Genomic DNA, 27695 nt, shown 5'->3' with positions numbered 1-27695 from the left:
TGCAGAAGAGTGTTTATCTCTCTGTTGCAGAAAAAAATGTTTCAAGGAAGACAGCCAATGAATAAACTTCATCAGAAGCAAGCGGTATTTTACAGGCTGAAATAAGAAACCCCAGAGAAAAATTTAATGTTCAAAAGGTTAAAGTTTTAAATTTAAAGTTTAAAAGAAACATGAAAAGAAAATATCCAGTTTTGGGCTTCTTCATTAACATAAGGCTTACATGTAAAAGGAAGTACAAAAGCACCTGTTCTATTTAAACGTGACAAGCAACATTTTCAAATTAGGGTGCCAACTGCTATGCCCCAGGTCTGTATTTAGGCATCTAAGTGCTCAACTACCATTTGTACCTTTAAAAATCTCTCACTTTAGGCACCCAAGTGTGAGACTACTTTGACCTGGGAACCTTTATTTCTTCAAGTGGTTTTTCAGGCTCCAGGAAGCTACCAGGCAGACTGCCTGCCTTATCAACTGCAATCCAAATGATTGCTGACACAACACATCCCAGTCTTTTAATCAGATCAAGCACCTACCTGTAACTCTGCAATTTCCTCGTTTGTTGCACCCAGCTGTTGCTTCTGCTCCTTGAGCTGCTCTTTTACTTTCTCGCATTCCTCGCTGACATCCTAGTATAGTCCATAAAACATTTATTAGACTTCACACTAGAGTTGTGTCTCCCCCCTCACCTCCCATTTGGGAGTTTCCTGCTGATGAGGAATGAACAATTCAAGTTGAACCAGGGAAAAACCTGGGCTGTTATGCAGCTGATCAATTTCTGATGGGAACCCAAGTGAACTTTGAGCTTAAAATTCATGGCATAATCCCCTTTTGAGGTAATCAGGCTATGTTTGTGGGCCTGTGTATCCTGTAACAGAAAAAGCCCAGTCTGCTAAACAAGTAAACATCATCCTGAGAGTGCAAGAAAGAAATACGTCACGTTCACAACTAGGAAACTAAAATGCACAAAGTAGAAAGCAAATGAGCTATTTCTTCACATGATAAGAATCTCAGGGTACAGAGGGTTGTAAAAATCTGATCACCCAGGAGGCTTAGTCTCAGTTCCACAGCTGCAAAAACATATACACTCTGCTTAATTTTTCAGGGATTTCATCCTACAAGAGCAGGAATTGAACTGGGTTGGCTGAAGCAAAATTTATCTCGGTGGCTGTTAAAAAACCCCCTCAGAGTGGGGATTTCCAAAGGCTGCCAGTGGTGTCCTAACTTTGTTCTCTAGCTCTTTGATCACACAAGCTAACCTTAAGATGTGGGCTGAGTGTAACCAATATTGCAATACGTTTTCAAGCGTGCAGTCTGCCTCAAATGCTGCTGCTAAGATAGGTGTCAACTACTCATGTTTGTATCTACAGCATAGTAAAACCCAATGGTAACTTCAATGTTAACAATATGAACTGTTTCTCTGTTAGTCATAGCACCCAATCAAAGAGAAGAAGGATCATGTTATAAGCTCTGCACAATTTACTGTGACAGACCTCTTCTTTGAGTGTCATGAGTAAGGTGATGCTGGTTTGCAAGTACCTCTTGAGAAACCACCTTTTGGGCTTTTGGGGTTTTTACACCTCAACCCCTCTCATCAGAGTATCAAGAAGATCTGAGGGCAGGTAGCCCAGTGCAGCTATAAAGCACCCTGCATATTGGGCCCCACTTGGATAACGGGGTTTTTTGAAAAATGGTACATTGCAAATTGAAATGTTTCAAGGTCATTGATGAATAAATATTTACTAAAGCCAAGCAGTCATCCAGTCTCAGAACCCATGTTTCAAAAATCTCCTTAAAAAGTGTGCATCCCCAACCTATCTATACTGGGTCATTTGTTTTTTAGAGAAGCTGGATCTACTTCAGTACTAAAAGTCAGCAGGACCCAAGGCTGCTTAGCACACTGCAGTCAGGCACATGGTTTTCAGGGACAAATGTCTTTACGTTCATAGATTCACAGGTCAAGGCCAGATGTGACTGCTGTGAATAAGTAGTCTGATCTCCTGCATAACACAAGCCTTAGAATTTCAGCCAATAATCTCTGCCATGGAGGGAATTGTTCCTTCCTACTATGTAAATTAGGGGCATCAAGCTCATCTGGCCCTGTAATCCAGATCACAGGTGTGGGGCTGGTCTGCAGGCCAGATCAGGTCCATAGACCAGTCTCAAGTGTTGCAGACGGTGAGCAGGGCCAGTCCGATGCGGGTGCTGCATGCAGCATGAGCCCCAAATTGGCCATAAATGCTGTGTTACCAGCAGACTGGCACCGTATCCAACAGAGGGCTGGTCTGCCATGGGCACCACAAGCAGCATTCATCCTGGTTTGGCCCTTCCTGCCACCTGAAGCACATGCTGAATTGGCTCTGTGTGCCACATGCAGTGTGTGCGGCCAGGTCCAGCACATGCTGGTGGGACTGATTTGAGACCACCAGACAGTACCATGGGCCAGATGACAGGGCGGTGTAGACCAGATCTTTGGCACTCCTGATGTAAATGAACACTGTACAGCCCAATATTGCATCAACTTACCTTGAATTTTGTTTGATAATTTAAAATCTCTGTGCTCATTTGAAATTTTATTGCAGACAGCTCTTCTTTGCTGGTCTCTTGGAAGTTCTGTGTCTGCTTCTCAGCCATCTCCAGCTGTGCTTGCAGGCTTGGAACAGCTGCAGCACATACCTGAGCCTCCTTCAGTTTCTCTTCCAGGTTTTGGTTCTCTTGCTTAAGCACAGAGATGTCAAGTTGCAGCCTCTCCTGTTCCTTCGCTGCTTGCTCAGTCACTCCATGAAGCCTCTCACTGACTTGGGCCAGCTTCTCTTCTACAGCCACCTTTTCAGAGGTCAGGGAACAGATCTGAATCCCGAGTTCTGCCATCTCAGTGTTGGTCCTGTGGAGAAGGTCTTTGTGCTCCACATTTTCTGTTCTTACAGTTTCCAAACACTGTTTCACCTTAGACAGCTCTTCCTTGAGACTCAGCAAGTTCTCCTCCATGTCAGCTTTCTGATGGGCTTCCTTTTCCCACTCCTTTGTTAGAGCCGCCTCTCTTTGCTTGCACTGCACCAACTCTTGCACGTGGCTTCTGTTGAGTGATTCACTTTGCTCTTTCAGCTGCTGGACCAGCATTTTCTGTTCTTCCAGAACCACCTCGGTGACATCCAGCTTGCCTTGCACCCTCTCTCGTTCATCAGCTGTCTGTTGAAGTTTGGCTCGCAGCTCAATGACTTCTGTCTGCAGCCTGGACACTTCACCATGATTGACCTGCAGCTGCTCTTCAGTCACGGCCAGTCTGGAAGCTAGCTCTTGGGTTTTTTTTTCCTGACACGCTGCCTGCTCCAGCTGCACTTTCTCCACTGAATTCTTCTCAGTAGTAAGGGATTCAATCAGTTTTGTTTGGTGAAGGCACGTTTTTTCTACGCTTAGCTTTTCCATCTCCAGAGCCTCTGCTTTTTTTCTGTCTCTCTCCAACTCAGCCTCTAGCTGCTTGCACTGCTGCTCCCTGTCTTGGAGCTTCATATCCTTCTCTGCCACCTGCAACTTAAGAGATTCTTCACTTTCCTTCAGGGACAACAAACTCTTTTCCATTTGTAAACTGTTCTGTCTGGCACTCTTGTGCTCTCCTTGCAAGACAGCTAAAGACTCCTTGGTGGCTTCTTCTCTTTGTCTCAGTTCTTGGAACTCAGAACGTAGTGCTTGTAGCCTCTCTTCCAAGAGTTGGTTTTGCCTTGTGGTGTTCTGCAAGTCTTCATCCAGCTGTTTGTTCTGGCCCCGGAGCTTCTTTTCTTTTTCATCCACTGACACCACGGCATCATCAATCTGACTCTGGAGCTGTTTTTCAGAAGCTCTCAGCCTGGCCACCTCAGCTTCTAAAGAGGCCTTAGATGCCTCCAAGTTTTTCAGCTTCTCTTTCATCTTCTTCTTGGCTTGCTGCAGATTTGTATTTTCAGATTTCAGCTTTTTGTTGTCTTCACCCATTTCGCTCAGAGCTAAGCTTTGCTGCTCTGTGCACTCCTCCAAGGCCTTTATTTTTTGGCTGACCTGGTCCTTCTCAGAAAGAAGCTTCTTTTTTTGCTCCTCCAGGCTATGCACATTCTGACTCAGCTTTGCTGTGCGGTCCTCCAGAAGCTCCAATTGCTCTGCCAAGGCATTTACTTTCTGTCTCTGGGTACTTTCCGTGATGCTGGACTCCTCCTCAAGTTGGTCTTTTTCTTTTCTGACCTCTTCAAGTTTTTTTTCCAGTGAACCCACCTGAGCCTGCGAGCCCTTCAACTGGATCTGGAGGTCAGCTACCTCCTTGCCTTTCACCGTCAGCGCCTTCTGAAGTGCATCCATTTCCTTTGCTATGGTTTCCAGGCTCATAAGTAATTTTTCACTCTCTTCCCTGGAGTCAGCAGCAAGGCAATCATATCTAGATTCCAGTTCTTTCTGTACCACCTCTTTCAGCTGCAGTTCTTCTCTCACTGTCTTTAGTTGGGACAGGTGTTCATTGCTTAGTTTCTGCATGTCAGCCTTTTCCTCTTCTGCCTGATGAAGTTTTTCTAGTAATTCTTGGATCTTTAGAGCACAGTCATGGTTAGTGGTGGTTTGTTGTTCCTTCTCACCCAAGGGAGCATCTATTTTTGCAATGAGTTCCAGGTTCTTCTGCTCTGTAGAGCTCAGCTTGTCACTAAGCTCACTGATGCAAAGGTCCTTCATGCTGACCAAAGCTCGAGTAGTTTCCAGCTCCTGATTCAAGTGGTGCAGTCTTGAGGTGCAGGCCTCCTTGCTGGACTCCAGTTGCTCTAGTTTCATATAGTATTCCTTTTGCTTTTCAGCTGCGTTCAGTTCTAATGACCGCAAGCATTTCTGCAGGTCATGAACAGTACTCTGCGTGGACTGGGAGACTTCACATTGCTTCTGTAGCTCTGCTATCATCTTTGTCAGCCTGGCATTCTCCTCACTGTAGTTGCTGCTCTTCTCTTTTTCCACTTGCACTTGTTCTTTCTGAAGGCCAATGGCTACCTGAAACTCCTGATTTTCCATTTCCAGCTGATGAATCTGATCCTGAAGCTCCCTCTGCCTCAACTCTGCCTGGTCAAGCTCCACACGCATCTCTTCAAAACCTTCCAGTTGCTCAGGATTTAAGGAATTATTTGCATCAGGGCTAGAAGGACACTCCTGAGCCTAGGAGCAGAGGGGTGGGGGAGAACAGAGAGTTTAGATTTAAAAAACTTGCATTTTTCCTGTATCAGATTAGATAGCACCACGTTAGATTGTACAATGGCTTAATGGTTTTTGATTAATACTGGGTGGTGGTAACATTAATATTCTGGGGCTACAGTACAGTTAAAAGTCAGCATTTTGAGACTCTCGTGTTACTGATAATCCCTTTCAATTACTCTTTTTTTTTTATTAACAGGCATTTTTATAGAGCTCATGATTCAGGGTCCAAGCACTTAAACCAAATTCAGATTCTAAGTTACTTTCATTTGTTATTTATTTATTCTTTGCATGTTATTTAACTAAGGAAAAATCAGGTCAGTCTGCTCTCAGGTCCCAATTTAGAAAGGCACTTCATTCTTGTTGACTTCAATGGCTTTTAAACATGAGTTTGAATGCTCTGCTGGGCCAGGAGAAAATTTCTCAGAAATTATCAGTGATGTTAGTTTTTAGGTTTCCAGTGCTATAAAAGGAAAGCTCCAAGGAAAAGGGTCTGTTTTCCTTGACACTAACGTAGTTTTTCTAGCTGTCTACAATTGTGTAAACTATGTTTAAGACAACTTAAATGTTGGATTTCATTATCAATTGAGAATTTCTTTTTATTTTTATTGTCAGTGTTTTTGTAGCTTCCTAAAATCGCAAGTATCAGACAGCCTCTAGACTGGCACTGGCTACATCACCATATAAAGATCTGCACTGTTAAGGAAACATGATTGACACACTCTCATTTGTTATTCCATTACCTGTAGGTAGTTGCTTACTAAACTGTTCATGCTTGAACTGCGACTTGGAGGCTTCCACAAATATGCTGAAGAGCCAAGTGAGGACAATGTCCTCCTGCAAATCACAAGGAAAAAACATGCTATTTTGAAAGGCTAAACAAACATACATGCATGTGTGCACATGCACATGCCCCCTCCGTCAATATGCACAGACAAATTGTCTGCTCTAACATTTGGGATTCTTTTAGGTACAGCCACAGCAGACCGTGAAGCACAGCATGCTAGTGTGCGTGGTCTCTGCTTCAACTAGGACTTTGCACTGGTCCTTGTGGAATTTAATCTGGTTGACTGTGGACCATTTCTCCAGTTTATCCAGGTAATTCTGGCCCTAGCCCTACCCTCCAGAATGTCTGCACCTCCACCCAAATTAGCGTCATCTACAAATTTGCTAAGTGTGCACTCCATGCCATCAAATCAGACCTTGGGTTTATTGTTGCACTCTTAAGTGGGATCAGGCCCACTGAAGCAAATGTATGTCATAAGGTCATTTAATACTGTAAGTGAAAGAGGTCACTATTAGTTTTGTCAGAGACTCAGCTTTTGGAGTAGAAGGAACTAAGATCACTTTTCACTGTCACTGTGAATACCTGAGTCAACATGGGACATAAGCTAGTGCCCCTTGCAGTAGAAGGAACATTCCTCTGGACTTCATTAGGCACTAGAGTTGGGTCTTCATGTTCAGTATAATAAAGACAATGAAGACCAGGTTGGGCACAGATCTGCCAGAAAGTAAAGTTTTGTGCTGCCTGTAATGCAACCCTTTTCCCCCCTCCTCCCTTAAATATAAACATTTCAGAAGACCTTGCAGATCAGCTAATATATGTTACAGCTCCAACCATCTGCAAAATTATAAAGCTTGTCTACATTACCTTGCAAATGTTGGCCAAGCAGCATCTAAGTCATAGCCTCTGGATGCCAGGTCAAACTGAACATCGGTGAGCTCATAGAGTTGACCCACAATGTCAGAGCTCATTTTAGATTTCAGAAATGGACTCCTTGCATAGTACCAATCACTAAAAAAAGAAGTCAGTAGTACTGGTTAATACATACAAAGGAGCATCATTGTCAAGATTATGACATAAAACAATCTGTTATGTCAGAGAAAAATTAAGAGGATCCACTTCGTAACAATCAGACTAACCACTGACTAACTCTGACCCCCTTTTTTGGGAACAAGGGGGAGGACCTCAGTGTGACAGTAGGGCTATTGAAACCTATGGATCTCCTTACTTGAAAACTCCTTAAACAATAAATCTTTACTTTGGGCTTTGGAAAGGGTATGGCAAGGGAAAAGAATTTGCTACATATTGGACAGTTACACTGTATTCTCTGGTCTTACATTTATATTTTGCAAACATTTCTTCTTTTTAAGCAAACACAAGCCAATGTAATGTTCACAGGGTTCAGTAACAGGTTGCACCAGCTAGACTTAGGTATAATGAGGCTAGGAACGTAAGTTACATTTGTCCCTGGACAAGTTGTGCCTGTGTTTATCCCAGAACAGAAATATCCCACGATTCGTATGTACATATATTTCCCTTCTAATAAAGGTTTAATGAGCAGCTGAACATGCTGCAATTTTTTTTGCCACTGGTTCAATAATGCAACCCTGGGATAGCCATTCAGATGCACTTTGGGATGTACTGTTAGTACTGTGAGTAGTTCTTATCTCACAGACATTTTTAAGATTTATCCCAGGACAATTCACTCATGTCTGACAACTGCACTTTGTACTGGGAAAAAACAGCTTATCCTGGGACAAATATGATGTCTGTAGCTAGAGCTGTGAAAGTGTTCTCCCAGAAGCTCTGCTGAATCTCCAGCATGAAAGGCAGAAAACTTTAAGATACACAAGCTCCAAAACACCATATATTTTTCACATATTTCCAGAACAAACCAGGGATAAAACTTTTCATGACCTGCACTCTGCTTTTTAATGTAAAATATGTTAAAATATTTCTTTATGTGCTCCCCACGTTATACATAACTAACCATTGATGCTTGTTATTTCTATTGTCCAGTACAGGGCCAGCAATCATTTCAAACCACGAGGTTGGAATACCCTGGCTCCAGTCAGGTGCGGGCTGGGTGGTTTTATAGGGAATCAGCAGCAAAGGGGATTTATCCAGGTCTGTGTTGGGGCCAGGCAGTAGGAGCTGTGCCAGTGCTGCCACCACTTTTTCCAGTAACCGGAGGGGAGCTGAGTGGGGGCCAGGCAGCTGGGAAGTGCACCCACACTGCTGCTGCCACTTCTTCCTGCACTCCCCACCCCATCCCACCCCACCCCTGATTTTCCCAGCTGCAGTACAGGTGCAGCTAGAAGCTGCCTGGCTCCAGCTTAGTTTCCCACCCGCTAGAAGCTGCACTCGCACTGCAGCCAGGCAGCATGGGGCAGGGAGAAGTGCTGGTGATGTGGGTGCAATTTCCAGCTGCCTGGCTCCAGTGCAACTCCTTAATGCCCAGCCCCAGCATGGGCATGGGATGAGGCAAAGACTTCCAGCTCCATGGGCCAGAACCAGTGGCTCCACAGGCGAAATCCAGCTTGCAGGCCATAGATTGCTAACTTCTGGTCTCATAATATGTACTGAAGTAGAAAACTGGCTAGCCAGTGACAGTGGGTTTGTTTTAAATATTAGTGAATTTACCCCTTTTTAATAAGTACTCCATTGATGTCCTGGAGTCTAAAAGTCTCTGTCTTCAGAATTAATATAAAACTGGCAATCTTTCTCATACAATCCTGTGCCCATGTACTTTCACTCTTGCTGCTCTAGAAGGTCAAAGGATAGCTTGGTATCCATATCTATTCACTTCCTTCCTAACTCCCCTACTGAGACTAGTAGTGGTGGTGGTAATGACTGCTTAACAATATCAACACCTGTCTAAGAGGAACTGGACTGGGGCCAACAACTCATTTCATACGGGCCACAAAACAACTGTGAGATGGGAACAAACCTCACTATCTGCTGACTGAAGATGGGTATGAACCAGTGACCTAGACTGGACAGGCTTTGTATCCTATTCTCAAATTCTTGAGCCAACCTCATGGAGAGTTTTTAATTTATTTGAATAACTATTGGATCAGTTGCATATGAGCTAGAGATGAACATCCTGCATCTCCCAATCCTCACAAAGGTACCTTGATATTTACCTTGTTACTTTGGTGTTCATAAAACATTGCTGCAAGGTGTCAGCTAGCCTTTGGTGTACTAAGCAGTAACGTATAAATGCTCTTCCTTTACCAAGAGATGTTCTCAGCTGGGAAGAACAAGCAACAAAACAATAACTTTTAAACACTAAATACATACACAACACATACAGAAAGCATGAATAGCAATTTGGGTTCTTAGAAGTGATGGTAGGTACATCCCCACCAGACTTTCTCACCATCCCAACACTGAGTTGTGGTCTTTTGTGTCTGACAAATACAAGACTGTCATTTTACTGATAGGAAACAGATATACAGAAGGTAACAAAGGACAGACTGTGCCCCCAAATGTACATATAAAAGATCTTCAGATTATACAAGACAAGTAATGTTGCATTAGACTGTGCCATCATTATACTGCATAATACTATATTTCAGAAATAGTGTATCTACTGAAGTCATCGAGTCTGCTCATGAAGTGAGGTGCTAGTCAACATAAGTATTGCCGAACTCCTCCTTTTTTTTTTGCTTTTGAGATCTATCTGTTTTGTTTTTACAACTAAATTATTTGGTACCCTTCAAAATATAGAGAGATGTAGTTAGCGGTGTTACTATGAAGTCAAGTAGAAGGCAGGGTAGGTTTGCACCTTGTAGACTAAGTAAATATTAGCTCTTAAAAACTTGTACTACAGATATATGATGCTCCCCAACCAAAGTAGATAGGTACATTGAAAGTAGTTTAAAATAGGTAGATTGAAAGCAGCACCCTATGGCCACTTGAACAACACCACAAAAAGTGGGATGAGACTGATTCTCATCTCAAGCACTTCATAAGCAACCAAACACCCTATCCACCCAGGTATGAGCTCCTCCAAAACTTATGGAGTGGTGCACCGATAAAAGATTTTCTTGGCCAATACTGATAGCTGACTATTAACCAGCCATATCAGCCAATACTGATCGTTGTAACAGGAAACTCTTGCCCTGTTATTAAACAGTGGAGAAAGAGAGATGGAGGGGCAGAGGGGTTAAAGAGAAGGGAGTCACAGGCTGGAGTATAGAGAGCCAGTATCCTCAAAGATGAAACAGCAATGGCTTAAGGACTCACCAATTAAGTAATTAGCAACTCATTCACAGGTTGAGACTGGAAAGAGATACCTGGCTACTTAAATCCCTACCAGAGGACAGGAAGGGAGGGGAGAAGAGTGTTCAGGCAAAACTGGAATCAGTGTTTGCAGAACAAGGTGTATGAAGCAGAGGTGAGGGGCTCCTGATGCTAAAGTGGGATGCCTTAGCTGAAGGAGACTGTGGAAAGGGGAAAAGCGGCCTACTAGTGAAACTTGAATGCTGAGAGAGACTGATTAGACAGGATATGACTGTACTGTTCCTTTCTTCTTCTTTCTCACCACATAAGCGATCCCAGTGGTTTGGGATGGGATTGTGAAGGGAGGAAAGAGGTCCCAGTAAGAGCCTGAGTGGGCAGAGGTGTGGCTGGGGGCCTAGTGCCCATGAAGAGCAGTGAATGGACACAGGCCCCACATCATGAGACTGGAGTCAGTGGATTTTGAGAGTGGCTCCTTCCAGAGAATCAGGATCCAGGTGGATAAAGAAGCCCCAACAAGGTGGTGCTCATGCAGAAAGGGTGAGCCCCTAGGGGGGTGGTAAACAGAGCGGGATGCCTGTTCCAGGGATAGGGCAGAAGAAGCAGAGAGCAAAAGTCTGGTGAACAATACATTCAGTGGAAATAACCCCTGACTCTGCCGCCTGCCTCCCGAACTTAGGTAAATTGAGGTGTGGTAGGAGAGCCACGAGAAAGGGAGGCAAAGGAGGAGCCAGGGGAATCATGACAGGCAGCTACAGCTTGCAGGTGACTGGGGAGATCAGACTGATTGCCTTTATTTTCAGCAAAGCTGTCATAGTGGTGTTAACCCCTCAGTATTGGCCATGCCAACACAGTGGTTCTGGGAGCCAGAGTAAGAAGCCCCATGGACAGATCTAGAGGTAATTCATCTGGCCAAAAAGAAGCTGTGTGGGCCAGATGACCCACCTCCACAGGCCAGATCTGGTGTGCAAGCTATGTTTGACACCCCTGATCTAAAAAAAAATGGAAGAGAGGAATGTAGATTTTGAGATGGCATGACAGTTAACTATACCTTAAGAAAATTTCTCTTGTGTAAATTATGTTGTTTTAATCTGAAGGTCTTGATCTCTACCTTCAACTTTAATCCATTATAACAATTCTCTAGTAACAATTTTGTTTCAGTAACTTAATAACTCTTTTTTATATAAAAAAAAAGTGCAATGTCACCACTTGGGAATAAATGGCTGATGAGAAATAAAGAGGAAAAAAAATAATGAGTCCGGTGATATTACTGGAGAGTCTTCTCACTTTAGAATATAAGCACTTCTTAGAATAATCAATTAACAATTAACAGGCGATGTTTTTTCATGACATGTGAGCCTCCTAGTTCAAACAGAAAACCTTTCTTTGCCAAGCTGGAGATTAGACTACTTTAGACCACTATATGTGTATTTTAAAAAGCACTCTTCACAAAGGTCCAAAAGAGATCTGGTATAGAGCATGTAGCTGTCTTACTTGAAAGACTTTATTTTGTTAAAAACCATAAGTGTTATAAGAATACCATTTTTAGGGAAAATTTAGAAAAATGATTGTTTTCAATCTTTAATGAAAACAAAAAAAACTTTCATTCTTGTTTTTCTGCTACCACCTTTTCCTTCTTTCCTCCTTATTGTTACTTTTCAGTGGTAATTTTTAAAATCAGTGTTTTTAGAAGCTTTGCACTGAAAATGTATGCAAATGTTTAAGAAAATTGCAACTTCTTGTTGATTTCCACCCAACCATTAGCCAGAAGCAGCAGCAGAGGTATATATTTTTAAGTGAAACTGAAGTCATCAACAGATGTAAAACAGACCTCTGCAACTCATGCAACTCAGCAGGGATATAAAGTAACAGAAAGTCAGAATGCATTGAACTGAGATTGTGTATGGCTTTGGAAGCAAGCAAAAAGACCACAAATAAAGAAGAATTCTGCAGGGAATGAATACCTGGTTTTAAAGTCAATGGGGTAACAATTCCAGCCTTAGTTTTAGCTTTGCCTTGTCTTGGGAAGGAGCTTTCACACACATGGGTAGCTGGCTCTGAGACTAGAAGGTCTGCCACCCAACATGGGAGGCTTGTGTTCCTCTTACCTCTTCTGTGTATATAGATGTCTTTTGGGTACTTGGGAAAAATATTTGGTTTTTAAATTAATTTAATTGCCTCCCCAACCTCCTGAGCTGAAACTGGAAATTGAAGAAAGGCTGGGGAGAAGATGCTTCATATCTGAAAGTCCAGACAGAAACCAGGGAAGGGAGTAAGGGCTTTCTTGATAGCGAAAAAGAAAACTGGAAAAAGGGCCTAAGGAGAAGGAAAAGTGGATAGGGAAAGCAGGGACTGACTACTCTGGTAGCAGTCATGCTAGTCTCCTAACTGGCTCTTTGACGACATGGAAAAGTCCCAAGATAACAGTGTCAGGGCTGCTAGCAGGGAAATCCTGAGAGAAGAGATGAAAACATCTGTATAATCACCACATCACACAAATAGCACAGCAGGAGACAGTAAAACTAGACATCATGGAAACACTCAGCACACCCTCAGCAATGCTCCAATTATCCTCATGTCTGATTCAAGTCATTCCTTCCCCCACAGACTCAGAAAGGATCAACCCAAAAAAACTTCTCACAGTACTTACCTCACTAATAGATTTAACGATTTAAGGTTTGCTCTCTGTTGATGCTGGACTGAGGTTTTATTACTGTGCTATTTACCAGTGTGTACTTTGCTTAGCTTCATGAGAACAAGTTCACTTTTTATCCTCTTCATGGCAGCATACCTCAGGCGGTAAAAACCACTCCCCCCACCCCCCAAATGATTACATGGTGTTTTATACCCTCAGAGCACTGTGCAAACACTGCCTGAATAGGGACATGAAGCCAAATGCTTCGCTCAGTTACTCTCATTCAATCTCACTGAATGACTGGGAAGTGATGAGAAAGGTAAACGTTTGTTTTCTCTCTCTCATTGGATCAAATCCTGCCCTTATGTAACCTATGCACACAAAGGCAGGCTCAAGTCCCTGGATTCTATTTTGATCCAACCCCGGTAGTAAATTATAGGCATTTGTACTAAAAAGGCATCCTTCCCACTGTTCATTGACTGTTTTCTTTTCTTAGGGGAATCAATAACATGACATTAATTAACATACTTCAGGGCTAAGATGAGGTCACTGGGACAAATTGTATGAGTAGCTGCCTAACTACACAGTCTCCTTTTAAATAATTTGGCGAACAAGTTACGGTGGCTTACCTTTCGGATGGGTATTCTATAAAGGTCCAAGTTTCTTCTACTATATAAAAAGCAGGAACAGCATAAGTCTATATCTGAGGGGTTTTGTAGTGCTCCCAGTAGGCATACAGAAATATGAACTACTTGTTGGAATGATTAATCGACTCAATCTACTTACTTCTGTAATAGACTTGACAAAGCGGATTCCATCATTAGCTCCTTTGACTTTAGCCAGACAGTCACAGAAATAATCCCAGTAGTCTTTCCTGTTCCCCAGCAGTGTGGTCTTTTCTTTCTGGTCAAACTTGGATGGAAAAAACCATAGTGGGTAAAACCTGAAGTCACTGAAATGCATATGGCTATACTGATATCATGTTCCTCTTGCATGAGTATTCACATTCACAGCTCTGATTAATTTTAATTAATGGGACAGGATGTGCGAAGAAGGAAGAAGCCTTTGGACTCTATCAGTGAGATTTGGTGAATCTGAATGTTGTACTGTAATTCACAATATAAATCAGAATCCTCAGCTTAATTAGACAACAGCCATCCAAACCCATTCAGAATTATGTTAGCTGAGTGCTGAGATCTATGATCACTCCCAAAATAATGTCTTGTACTAGTGTGGGTGAACACATTCAGTAAAAACTACCTAAAAGAGGCATATAAATCCACACTGCTCAAGATGAAAACAAGGCAGAGTTCAAAAAGCTTTCCTAAAGGTGGGGAAGCATTCTCAGTTCTGTTTTATAAACCAAGGCAAAAGACTAGTTAAATGACATGTCCATGGCCAAAAAGGGAGCAATTCCTAGAATTATGAAATGAATTAGATCATCTGGAAAAAGAACTGTATGACAGTGATTCAGTCTCTGTCTCCACTAGGGCCAGGTGCCTGGCTAGTTTGGCTACCAATAACAGGGAAGCTACAGAGGGACTGGCTACAGTGTGGGCTCTAAAAACCCTACCTGTGATCCCTGGCACTTATTCAAGTTATTTTGCACAATAACATCAATCAAAAACCTATATGTTATTCTGGTCATTACAATTACACTATCAGGGATAGCTAGATAAACTTATCTTGCATGAAAAACTCTCACAGACCTTATTATGAAAAGTTCTGTATGCTAATGTAACATGGTGGGTTTCCAAAGCCAAGTGAAAAAGCCCCTTAAACAGTGTAAAATTCCTTGTATTTTCAAAGTAGATTGCTGAATAAAAGACATTACAACAGATATAACAAGCGCTGGCCTGCACTTCAACCCAATAACTAAAAGGAAGATGGCTTGTATTGTGATTGCTCTAATACATTCTGATTCTTTTACTGCTATCTAAATACTGAATCTTAAAGGAACATAAAAAAGACAGAAAACCCCTCAGCAGATCTGACAGAGGAAGTAGCAAATGTTGCTTCTTACCTGTAAAAGGTACTCAAGCTTGTAGGAAAATTTTTGTAAGTTGATGCTGTCATCTGTGATTGGCTCCCCTCCTTCTTTAAATTCTTTGCTTAACTCTGTCACAGCATCTTTAAAACAAGACACCAGAACAAGTAACTAAAGAGAGATGTTTGGCATACCTAAGTAACTTTAAACCAATAAATGAACACATGGATTGCTTCTCTATGCAGTGCTTATGTGTTCTTTTTCTTTCAGTCAGAGCATTTGAATGAGACTGCAGAATTTTGCTGCTCTGATCACAATCCCATGATGAGCAAAGCAAAAAGTTACAGTTCAAACAGTGTTAATTTGTAATATTGTTTTATTTCCCTTGCATACATAGCTAGTTAATAATGTTTAGCAACCCCACCCTCCCAGAAGCTGCTGTAGAAAGCAAACCAACTGTAAAATGCTGAAAACCTCAATGCACATTTTCCCTCTGCTGCTTTTATGGAGGAAGGCATTTTTTCCAATCTTTATGAACATCAATGGCTGCTAGTCTGCAGGGCCAATGAGAATTCTGGCGAATGTAAGCTGCTGAAGAGGATCAGTGGGTTCAGTAACAAGAACAGCCATTTGATCAGCACATTTGTCTCCTTAGTGTTTTATTCTGGAAGGTTTAGAGTGCCCTTGTTACAATACACAAAGGGGGGGAAAAACATATTTACAAAACTAGAAACAAACAAAAGAACCCCTGCTCCTATCTGTAAAGCTCTGCTGATTCAAAGAATCCATCTATCTCAGCGGCTTCTCTTCGAGTAGTATCACAAATAACTGATTTTATAGTGTTCTCTATCCCCTTAGAGGGCTGACCAGGCTTTAGGTCCCCAGTCCAGCTTCATTAAATTGTTTGAGGCTAGGTAGGATAATCCTTTCTTGCTGCAAATCAAATAGGGTCTCTGTGCTGAGTTCCAGCTTTGCTATGTAATATATCTTTGCTTTTTCCTCACTTGAAGTGTGAAAGGCAGACGGCAGGGCAAAGTGGCACCTCAGGACATCTTTACATGTGTGAGGGTGGGGGGTTTCAATTAGAGCAGCTCTCAGGAGCCACTCTAATTAAAGTGCCCACAGACTCTCATATATTCAGTGTCCCATACTTCAAAATGGTGGTGGGGGCACTTTAAGTAAAGCTCATTAGCTATTCTGAAGTGTGGGCACGCTGAATACATGTGACACAAAGGCTGCTGGAGGGTGCTAATTAGCATGCTCCAGCAGACTCGATTAATCAAGTCTGCTCCAACATGTGTTAATTAGCATGTGTCAGAGCAGGCATTGGGCACGTGCATAGGTGCCTTCAGAGACTAACTGGTTAAGAGAAGTATAAGCTTTCATTGGTGATGGAAACCATCACGTAAAAAAAACTTATAGCTTTCTGAACCTGTTAGTTAAGGTGTCACCTCTCCCAGGGCAAAGGCAGCAGGGCACAGAGGGCATCCCGCCTCTGGCGCATGCACAAACCCAGGGTCACATGCCCCCCATGCCTCCCCCAGGGGTGTGCACAGTGGCAAGGAGCCGTGCCCCCTCCTCCACAGACAAGCTGCCCGTGGCTCCATCACATGACCTACCCCAACATCAGGGTCCTATTCATCCCAGCCCCTGCCCCTGCCCCACTCCCTCCCTCACTGTGGGGGCCTCAAACTGCACCCCCAATACCCCTGCCTCCGCTCCTTCTCCTTCCTCCTGCTGCCCACCCCCTCCTGACTCATAGTACCCCACATCCTGCCAGGCCATGCAGGGATCCCCCCTTCCCAAGCTCCAGACCTTCCTGCGCAGACCCCCACAGGCTCCAAACCCCATACACACACCCACAGCCTCCCACAGCTTCACAAATTCCACCCCCCAACCCCAACCATACAAAGTACCTGCATAATTTTGAGTTTTTAGCTGTGCAATTAAAAACTTAATTAACTGAGACTTATTTTTTTAATCGCACAATTAATCATGATCAATTTTTAAAATTGTTTGACAGCCCTAACTGGTAAGCCTGTGCAAATAGGGAAGTATTTGATTTGGATCTGGATTTGGCCGGTTCAGAGGACAGTGATTTGATTTGGAGATTCGGATCACTGTCCCAAATCCATTTGGCCAAATCGGCTTCAGAAGATTTGGCACTGATTTGGAGAGATTTGGCCATAGCCTATAATGGGGAATCACTGAAATACCTATAATGTTGTCATTTTTTGGCAGATCTGGATGAAAACAGCAGGGATGGTAGCTCCTTCTGAGGGCATGAGGCCTGCCAGGTTTCAAGGAGGTAGGTGCAGGGGTTTCTGGGAAACTGAACCTCAAGCTTCTGAAAGCAAAACTCGTGACGTGTGACTGTATGTATGTGTTAAGGCACAGCGGGGTGAAAACAGGAGGGATGGTAGCCTGTAATGGGGGCCTTCTTGGTGCTCAGGCAGAAACAGCTCACAAAAAGGACAGAAAGCCTGCAGACAGAGGCTTATATGCTGTTTCTACGTCCCTCTCCCAGAGCACTGTGATTGGAAGAGGACTCAGGGAAAGATCACAGTCACTGGACAGCTACAGATGTCAGTCTTCCCCCCCACACTCCCCTTCCCACTTCTCAGTTTCTGTTCCCCTGAAAGACTGCCTTTTGAATCTCCAAATCTTCTTCTGAATCTTTTCCAAATCGATTTGGAGGTTTTTTTTGGTCTCCTGATTCAATTCGGATTTGGTGATTCAGCCTTCGAATCAGGCCGAATCTTCTCTGAATCAAATCGGCAACCAAAGCTTTGTACACCCCTACTAACTGGAACCTTTCCATGCCATCCTCCTGTCTCATTTCCCCTGAGATGTCTTATGAAATAGTGGCTAACGATGCTCATTTTAATCATATTAATAAATAACAATTTAAATTGTAGAACTATTGTAGTTGTTGACTGTTTATGGTCACATATTGACAACATATATTATTTTGCATGCATACAGCAATCCTTGCTTGGAGGAATATTATTTAATTCACTTACTGGAATAGAGGGATGTTACTAGTGAAGTTTCTTGAGGATCAGTATTGGGCTTAATATTATTTAACATTTTTATTAACACTACTGAGACAAAAAGTATGAATATGCTAAGGAGATTTTCTGATGACACAAAGTTAGGAGGCACTGTCAATGTAGAGGAGGACCAAAATAACTTCCAGAAAGAACTGGATGTTCTTGAAGACTGAATTTACAGAAAAGGAATAAAACAACCATACACAATGCAAGGTTATGCACATCAGAACTAATAAAATTGGTCCTCATCTATTAGAAACAACAAGGACGATGAAAGACCTAGGTGTATAAATCACAGGGTGACTAGAAGGCACAAATATTATGAGACCACAAAAAAGGCAATTGCAATCCTGGCTTATACAAGGCAATCCTTGCAGAGATACGGAAACACGAATGGACTATCTAGTATATCTAGAGCTTTATATATTCCATTAATGTCTAGGAAACCATGTATAATTCTATTCAACCACATTCAAGAGAGATTCATTCAAGCTGAAATACTAAAAGGCTTGGCTTGTTCAACCTAGCAAAATGAAGAGTGAAAGGGAACAAATATCCATGAGCTGTTTAAGTTAGACAGTATCAGCACAAGGACAAAAACATATAAGTAAATAAATAAAAGTAAAAATGAATAAATTCAGGAGACAAATTAGAAGAATGTTTCTAACTATCAGAGGATCTAAAATAGTTTTCCAACAAGAGAAGTGAGGGGAATAACCCTAACTGATTTGAAGATGAATCTTTATAAATTCATGTGGTTACCTGAATTGATAGGACTCCGAACTAGATCTCTCAGCAAGGCTTTTTTAGTTTTATGTCCTACGCTTCTGAGCACTGACAACACCTCCAATGAAAATATGATCATTTTTGAGATAAGGAAACTGAAGGACAAAAATACTGTCCAGTGATTTAAGAAGCTCCAAGTTTTTTTAGGAGTATTGAGGAGGATAGTTTCATAGTTGGTAGGGTTGGAAAGGACCTGAGCAGATCATCAAGTCCGATCCCCTGCCATGGGCAGGAAAGGATGCTGAGGTCAAATGACCCTGGCTAGGTGTCTATCTAGCCTCCTTTTGAAGACCCCCAGGGTAGGAGCGAGCACCACTTCCCTTGGAAGTTGGTTCCAGATCCTAGCCGCCCTGACTGTGAAGTAGTGCTTCCTGATGTCTAGCCCAAACCTACTCTCGATCAACTTGTGGCCGTTATTCCTAGTTACTCCTGGGATCACTTGGGCTTGATTTTCAGAGATGCTGAGCACTTGCATTTCCTTTCCACTGCAGCTGGATCTGTAGGCTCACAGGGCACTTTTACATATGCTTCAACATGTTCTGTTTAGAACGCTTTGAAGCAGACTCACCTTCTCCCCTTGCTGCCGACACCATCAGTGGCATCTGCGGCCAGTCCCCAATTGCTGCTGCCTGCAACCTGTCCCCCCCGCCCCACACCACTGACAGTGCTGTGGCTCCCTGTGCGACCTCCCTGCTCATTGCTGCCATGCTCCTGCCACCCCCAGTGCCACTGCCACCTGCAGGAGCTTGCCATGTCCGCCCAGCCTCCGGGGTCATACGGCGTTCATGGGTTTGGTTTATCGAGTCTGCTGGAGTGTTCGAATCACAATGCTCCAGTGTGCTGCAGCATCTTGTGTATTTACCTTCTCACATTTCAAAATGGTGGCAGTGATGCTTTAACTAACACTCACTGAACAAGCTTTAGTTACAGCACTTCCACCTTTCTGAAGTGCAGGATGCTGAATACAAAAAGTTGTAGGTGTTTTAATTAGAGCAGCTCCCGAGAGCCACTCTAATTAAAATGCCACCCCCCCACCCTGGAGCACATGTATAGGCACCCACAGTGCTTATAAAAAGTAGGCCAAGAGGCATCTCAAACCTTATATCCAAAACCATTGTTTAATTCTGAAAATGTCTTAGTTCAAGTCTGAACAGGAAATCTGTGACAAAACTGGGAAAACAGCAATGACTTCCTAATTTATTTGTGTCTTATCCACAAAACCATCTTTCGTAGCTCTGCCTCCTCACACCTGTCTTTGATTACTCAGGCAACATTTTCCCTGTCTTCTCTCCCATTCTTCCCTACATTTGGAGGCCTGATTTCATTGTTTGAATAACATTTTTGTCCCTGTGACTATCTGTGATCCATAAACATGGAAAAGAAAGTTCTGATTTCTCACTTACATTAATTTTACAGGACTGTCTCTCTGCTCATTTTACTGGAGATAGTCCAGATTTATACCAGTGTAAGAGAAGAATCCTGCCTACTGTTTGCAGAGACAGCGAATCCTAATCCCAGAGGGGATGTTTTTCATTATAAAATTGATACAGTACACAATCTGATATCCTAAATAAAGCAGAGTAAATTTCATGCAGAATATGAGATAAGAGTTACATCAACACCGAACAAACGTAAGTCTCAAATGTCAAATTATAAATGCCACGCACAGATTTCAGACAATTATAAACAAACCAACCTCGTGCCAAAATAGCAAAAACATGAGGAATGCAGACAGGCCTGTAAAATCATGTCTGTCAACAGGCAGCGTACCTTGCAAATCCCGGATAATCCTCTGTAGCTGGCTTTCTCCACTGGTTGCTGCCATCATGAAAACCAGAGGGGCTGCAAGCCTATGATGTTAAACTTTTCATCCATCTACAAAGAAACAGCACATTCCACTTCCATGATGACCACTCAGCTGGTAAAGATCAGTCTTCTTTGTAGAATCTGAAGCTCTGGAAGTAGAAGATCTTCTTTATATATAATCTGATACTAATAATGCACCCATGCTGAGTTGTGGCACTTCAGATTTTTAAATCACATTTATTAAATGGGTTTCTGTAAAGCTGGTTTCTCCCTAGCAGCCCTAACTTACTACTTTCTTTCTAATGAACCTTTGTGTTCAGGGTTTCTGTGTTTCCCCCTCCCTCCCATTATCAAAGTTATCCAGGCAATTTGGCAACAAGTTTCACCCCCTCAATTGAGCTACAACAGAGGCTCCTCTCACCAGCTGCTCCAACCTGGGCGTCTAGACAGTTGCGTTTCTGATCCAAGGTAATTTCTGATTACATGATTGTTTCCCTGCAGGAACTCTATGCTACACCACTTCTCTGTAAGAACACTTGTATAAGCATATTTAATTCCCTCTAGTGAGCCTCAGCTTTACTAGCCACACTACCAAGAATGACCAATTCTGCTCTAGGTGAAATAAGGTCTGATTCCCTCCTCTGAGATCACACGACACTCCTAGTCTGATATGCTCAAATCACTGATAACCGCTGCAGTCCAAAAACTCAAGGCAAGTCTGGTCAGATCTTAGTATATCCAGTTTCCAGTCTGTGTAAAGTAGGGGTGTCAAACATACAGCCTGTGGAGCCTCTGTGTCCAGCCTGCTGGGCTGACGATAAACCACTGGAAGTTGCAGGGCATGGCCTGCTGCAAAATTCTGGGCCCCTTGGCTCTATTGCCATGGCTCTCAGTGGTGAACGCGGATCATGGCTGCCATCCCCAGACTGTCACTGCACCTGGGCCCCATCCTCAGGACTCCTCATGGCCCTCAGACGCTGCACTGCCACTGGGCCTGCCACCACTGCACTGGCCATGGCAGTGACCCCTGTGCCTGAGCTGGATCCAGCCTGCAAGGAAGCCTGAGGTTCATATCCAACCTGGGCCCCCAAGTGAGTTTGGCACCCCGATGGAAAGACTAACATGTTATTTTAAGTTTGCATAGCATCCCTGGATGATAGGGTTGTTTTGTTTTTTTTTTTTTTTAAGTATCCAGCTTTCTGCTCCATTCATAATGACAAGTGAATCATAATAATGGTACATGCAACACCTCGCAGAACTTTTCATCCATAGATATCAAGCCACTTTACAAAGGTAGATAAACACAAAGGGTCAGATTTGCTTGGTGTCTTAAACTGGGGAGAAATTCCTAAAGGTCTCAGCTTCTGTTTAGGGACCAAGCTAAAGGCCAGCTTCCCAAAAGAACAAATAGCAGCTCCAACGGTGACACTTACAGCCAGATTTTCCAAACAGCTCAGCACCTAAAATGCTGAAGTTTCTGAAAATCTGACACCATATGGATATATTTTAATATATTTATAACAATGAGGAGTTTAAGTATAACAGCACCTCAAACACTGGTGTTAGCCAATTAAACAAGTGCACAAATTGATAACAGCCCTGGTTATTCAACCCCCCTTGGAAAGTACATGCTGAAAAGCAATTTGGGTAGCTGAATTCATTGGGATAAGTGAAGCAGTTGCTGTAACAAACCTAAGAGCAGAGATACAGGATTGTAATACAGTTCCTCGGCACACTCAGAGCTAAGACCAGAGCTCAGAGAAAGCCGAGTGGAAAATGGGGCAGGGAGAACTGTGTCCTACTAGGACACAAGAAATATGGTCATTATACACTGGGGGTCAGCAACATTTTTGGGCAGACTGCCAAAAACACCTGCAACCTCAACTTGTAAGATGTTGGCGTGCCAGGAGTGGATGGTGGGGGAGCCATGAGGGGCCCAATCCTTGTTGTGACTATGCAGCCCTGGCCCCTTTGCTGCCGTTTGCCCTGAGGCACGTGCCAAGCAAAATGCCTTTGAGTGCCACACTCTGGCACCTGTGCCGGGGGTTGCCTACCCCTGCTAGATATACCCTGTAGTAAATAAGGCTTTACAAAAAACAAAACCATGCCCCAACAGTTACAAATAAGCTACAAGTTACAATGCTTTAGACAACATTAGAGTACAGAAGTACTGTATTAGATAATGCTGATGACAATAGTTTGTTATGTGATACCAAAAGTTGAAAGTTAGGGTTTTTTTTAAGTTGTCATTTGAATACCCAAGGGATCAGACAACTGAGGATGTGTTGCACTCTTTCATTCTTAAAATGCCTAGAATACCTAGACAGAAAGAGCCCAGAAGGTATTGGAAGAATTCAGATGAGTCACAGTGTTGACACGTCCTAAAACGTGTGTCGATAACTTGTTTGTGTAGGTAGGTCCTATGCCCAGCACTCTGCCTTTGTGATACAAGACAAAGAAAATTGAAAACAAGCCTAAACAAAACAGACAGACAAAATACATTATGAAAAGGCTAAAAAACTTGTGAGGGCATTTCTCGGAATAGCCAACTTTTGTCATCTATTGCTTTCCACTGCCATGCTTTGATGTCACTAATAGGGTTGTGTGAGGCTTCAGACCGTGCTTCAGATCCAGAGAAGCTTCGGATGCTTTAGCATCTGAAGCAGCACGTCTGGATTGAAGCGCTGTCTTCTTTAGGCTTTCCAAAGTGATTCGGAGCTTCTGAACTGCTTTGGAAAAACTTTGGAGCAACCTCGGAGATCCGGCCATAGGGTATAATTGGGAATCAATGAAATAGCTATAACTTTGTTGTTTTTTGTCTGATTTGGATTAGACCTGCAGGGGTAGTAGTCTCTGTTGAGAGCACGAAGTCTGCGAAGTTTCAAGGTGATAAGTGCAGGAGCTTGGGGGGAACTGTACCTCAAGCTGCTGACAGGCAAAACTTGTGACATAGATGACCCTGTGTGTGTTAAGGTGTGGCGGGATGAAAACTGCTGGGGTGGTCTCCTTAGTCCCTGGTTTTGTAGGTGTTAATGAGTTAACGAGCAATGATTAACACCTACAAAACCACAAACTAAGGTGAGGAAATAATACAGACAATCAACTGCCCCAAAACAGACACAGTTGCACAAGCACCCATGTCATGAGTTTTGTCTGTCAGCAGCTAGAAGTGCAGAGCCCAGAACCCAGAAGCCCTGCACCTATGTCCTCAACAGCTGGCAGGCTTTGTGGCCTGAGCAGGGGCCACCACCCCTGCAGTTTTCAGCCTGCTGCGCCTTAACATGAGTTTTGCTTTCACCAATTTAGGTTGCAGTTCCCCCCATACCCCTACACCGATCTTCTTGAAACTTGGCATGCTTCATGCTCTCAACAGAGGCTACTACCCCTGCTCGTATAATCCAAATCAGACAAAAAACAACAAAGTTATAGCTATTTCATTGATTCCCTATTATACCCTATGGCCGGATCTCCAAGGCAGCTCCAAAGCTTCGGAACCACTTCAGACAGATCGAAGCGGGAACCCAATTTGGAGCTCCAGATCAGATCGCTGACATCCGAAGCGGCCGGATCCAAAGCTGGATCCAATAGCTGCCTACTCACACAGGCCTAGTCACTAATTGTTGTGTTCTCAAACTGATACATTTTAGTGTGCGCTAGCTGGGGATGGATGGGAAGTTGTTTTTCTGATGGCCCTGACATACTTGTGACGTTACATAAACAATTCAACAATATATAATAGTTAATACAAGCATATACCTTTGCCACTTTGAGCATCCATTATTATCAGGGCAATGTAAAAGCTGCAACACCATCAATAAACAAAATGAGCCAGAATGTCTGCTGATGTAATCTGAAGTAGCTGCATCAATGGTAATGGGGCTACACCAGTTTACATTAACTGAGTTTCTGTTTTAGTGGTCTAATTCTAACATCCTCATGGTATATAACAAGAGTAACTCCAACGAACCCAAAAACATTACTCCAGCAAAAATCAATGCAGGCCAGAACAGAAGCAAACCAACCTATCTTTTGACATTTTCAGAAAGAGAACAAGCCCAGCTTTCATTTCATACTACCAAAATCTTATTCTCATGACTCATATATAATTATTCCTAATGACTGTATAAAATGATATCTCCATGTTTCTTGGTCACATGGGGAGTTTGGTTAGGGTATATTCAGTAACAGAACATCTTGCTTGCTTGCTTTCTCATCCAAAGCGCACATGCAAAGGGCTGGGAGTCAGGAGATGTGGGTTCCACTCCAGGCATTGCCACAGTGGTACTGTACGTTCTGCTGGAAGTCAGTCACATACTTAGCATTTTGTCCTGCATGAAGGTAGAAGATGAAAGGGATCACCAGAAGTCTCCTGTCCTGCCCCGATGCAGGGGGAAGGTACAATCACAATTCCAAAGCTCAGAAGGCATGATGCAAAACAATCACTGCAATAAGTATAATCGCAAAAGCCTTTCCAAAGAAGGTACAAAGGGCAGAGTCAGACCCCTGTTCTCTCACGGCCAGCAGGAAGCAGCACCTTGTACATCCTGTAGGTGATTCACCCTGTGACTGCTGGACTCCTGGCTCACTTCTTAAGATCCAGGCTCCACAGACAAGTCTCAGGAGTTTGGGAAAAGGTGCCACAGAGTTGTAGTTTGTCCCTTTCCAGGTTTTATCTGTCCAAGGGTTATGCATGGGAACAGAATCCTGAAGCTGGGGGGATGATTTAGCTTGGGTTATTCTGCAAGGGAAGAATCTACTTATATTCCCTTGACTCAGCTCCCCATGGAGGAATGGGGAAAAGGGGGACAGCTGCACTTCCTATCTCACACAGTAACACAAGGCTGTATATCTGAGGCAATCTAGCAAAGGGGACCATAAATGTCTCTAAGAGACATGCATGTCATGTCACTTTTTGCCCCAGACTTTGACTCAAAATTCTCACGCTAACTGTTTTAGGCTACAACCTACTACTTGTACTCCTGTCTTCCTATGTAACAGTGAGTCTCAACCACAGGGCCTTGAGATCCTTTCAAGGATGATGTGAAGTGCTGCATATCAGGTGTGCAAACATGATAAACCCAGACTTTTAATAGGAACCTATAATGTTAAAAACATTTTGACCTGCTGTGATTTTGTTGAGCTCCTTGCAACAGAAGAATTGCTTGATTATTTTTGTGTAGTCCAAAAAACAAGTGAAAATTAAGAGCTGGCATAGGAGCAGTGCCTTGAGTTTAACCAGAGATAGGTGCCTTGAGTCTACAAAGGTTGAGAACTACTACTATGGAAGCATTAAATTATCTGACATGTGTCGGATTGTAAGAAGTGAATTAATACATTATAATTTTATTACAGGATAGACAGGCACAGCCTGCTCCCGTCACTCTAGCATCTGAGCATGCTTTTGATAATTTTAGTGCATATGGGCACTTCAGAATACCTCTAATCTAATGCCATAAGATGGGACCAACCCGCCTCCACTGATTTATACCAACTCAAGTCTGGCCTCTGATTTTCAGAGGGTGAGAGAGATAAGCAGCTCACCACTGTCTCTACACATGCATTAAGCTGTGCCTACTGAAGTACAGAGGAAGCTACGTTTCCTGTCTTTCTGACATAAGTACAAGTGTGTGTGGTTGATCCTGACAATTAAACAGGGAGATGGCTGGCAAAGGAAAAGATTTACACCAGAAGGGGCTTCAACTAACAAAGAAAAGGAGTGAATATAGACAGCATAGCTTGATTAGCTCCATACAGGTACTATGGAAATCCACAGTATATTGTTTATGCTTAGGGTTACCATACAGCTGCATTATCCTGGACATGCCCTCTTTTTGGACCCTCCAATCTCCATCCAGGCAGTTTTTTGAAATATGAACCAATGTCTGGGATTTTGCTCTGCTCTGCTGGTGGGAATGGGGTGAGGGCAACTGGAGGCAGTGTGTGCATGTGTATTTGCACGTACACACACGTGGCTGGCGTGCAGCCAGGCAGGTCATGGAAGCAGCTCCGGCAGCTGGATGCAGGGAAGTCTGTGGGGGGTAGGGGTTGGAGGGCCAAGGCTTGGAGACTGTCTGGGGGGCTGTGTGTGTGTTTGTGTGGCAGGGGTGTGTGGAGAGAATGGGTATGTGACGGGGGCAGTGCTGCCAGCACTGGGGGAAACTGTCCAGGTGCTGGGGCTATAGCAGGCCAGAGGGGTGGGGGGCAGGCACCTGCCCTTCCAGTGGGAGAAGGGGTAAGGGGACCCTTTGAGGGCAGCAGGGAGCTCTGTGTCCATGCTGGTGGCACTAGGGTCAGTGCCTGTGCTCATGGGGCTGGGCCAGCTGGGAAATGCTGCCTGTAGGGGGTTGTGGCCAGAGTGCCTGGTGTGGTGCTGAAGTCCCCAGCCCAGGACAGGGGTTGCCACAGGCATCCCCTCTCCCCTCCTGCCCATGCCGGGACTGGACTCGCCCTGTCACTGCCCGCACAAATTGGAGCCAGCTGAGGGGAGTAGGGGGCTCTGGGTCAGGAGTGAGGGGCACTGTCAGTGCCAGGGGACTGCAGGTCAGGAGTGAGGGGCACCAGCATGACTTGGGGGAGGTGGGAGGAAAGAGACTGTGGGTTGGGAGTAAGAGGCACCAGTAGTGCCAGGGGTCTGCAGGTCAGGAGTGAGGGTCAGCGCAGGGATTGTGGTCTGTGGGTTTGGAGTGAGGGGCACCAGCACAGCCTGGGGGGGATGAGGGACTGTGGGTTGGGAGTGAAGGGCACAGCCAGGGCCAGGGGTTTGCAGGTCAGGAGTGAGGGGCACCAGCTTGGATGAGGAGCTGCAGGTTGAAAGTGAGGGGCACTGGCAGCGCCAGCAGGCTTTGGGTGAAGACTGAGGTGCCCCCCAACAGGTGTCCTCTTTTTTGAACCGGACATATGGTAACCCTATTCATGGTAGAACTGTGCTCTGAAAAAAAACAACCCCCTTTTATTTGTCAGCACCTACTGCAGCAGAAGTGTTTCCAATGCTGGTGCAGAGGGAAAGGTTAGGACTATGACCCTGGACTGCCAGCAGCCAGCAGGGAGCAATACACAAGCCTTGATGATGCCCCCAGACATCAAAAATATAATGGGTTTTTAATTACATCAATAATACAGACAAGCCTGCTTTCACCCCATAATACTAGCAAAATGCTTGGACAAAGTTCATTAATGGGGGGGGGGGGGCTTCACCGAAGGGTCCTTTTATCT

General features: G+C 43.8%; 1 protein-coding gene across 2 annotated transcripts in view; it reads right to left on the bottom strand.

Moving 5' to 3' along the window:
* The window catches only part of FYCO1 (FYVE and coiled-coil domain containing 1), an 82138-nt gene that overhangs the window by 45332 nt on the left and 9111 nt on the right, over positions 1-27695 (bottom strand). Inside the window, exons 2-9 of one of the 2 annotated variants that reach the window (XM_019508880.1) lie at positions 20448-20632; positions 14875-14981; positions 13638-13803; positions 9118-9224; positions 6839-6982; positions 5931-6024; positions 2521-5151; positions 531-623 (exon numbers count right to left, since the gene is read on the bottom strand). In XM_019508880.1, coding sequence (XP_019364425.1) covers positions 531-623; positions 2521-5151; positions 5931-6024; positions 6839-6982; positions 9118-9224; positions 13638-13803; positions 14875-14927 — 3288 coding nt within the window. In that variant the 5' untranslated portion in view covers positions 14928-14981; positions 20448-20632. The remainder of the gene's footprint in view (positions 1-530; positions 624-2520; positions 5152-5930; positions 6025-6838; positions 6983-9117; positions 9225-13637; positions 13804-14874; positions 14982-20447; positions 20633-27695) is intronic. The other variant, XM_019508878.1, reaches the window with a different exon arrangement.

This window comes from Gavialis gangeticus, unplaced genomic scaffold (genome assembly GCF_001723915.1).
Source record: "Gavialis gangeticus isolate Ggan-Ray unplaced genomic scaffold, GavGan_comp1, whole genome shotgun sequence".
NCBI classification, from domain to species: Eukaryota; Metazoa; Chordata; order Crocodylia; family Gavialidae; genus Gavialis; species Gavialis gangeticus.
The sequence above is the reverse complement of the archived record's forward strand: the minus strand, read 5'-3'. Positions and strand labels throughout refer to the sequence as shown.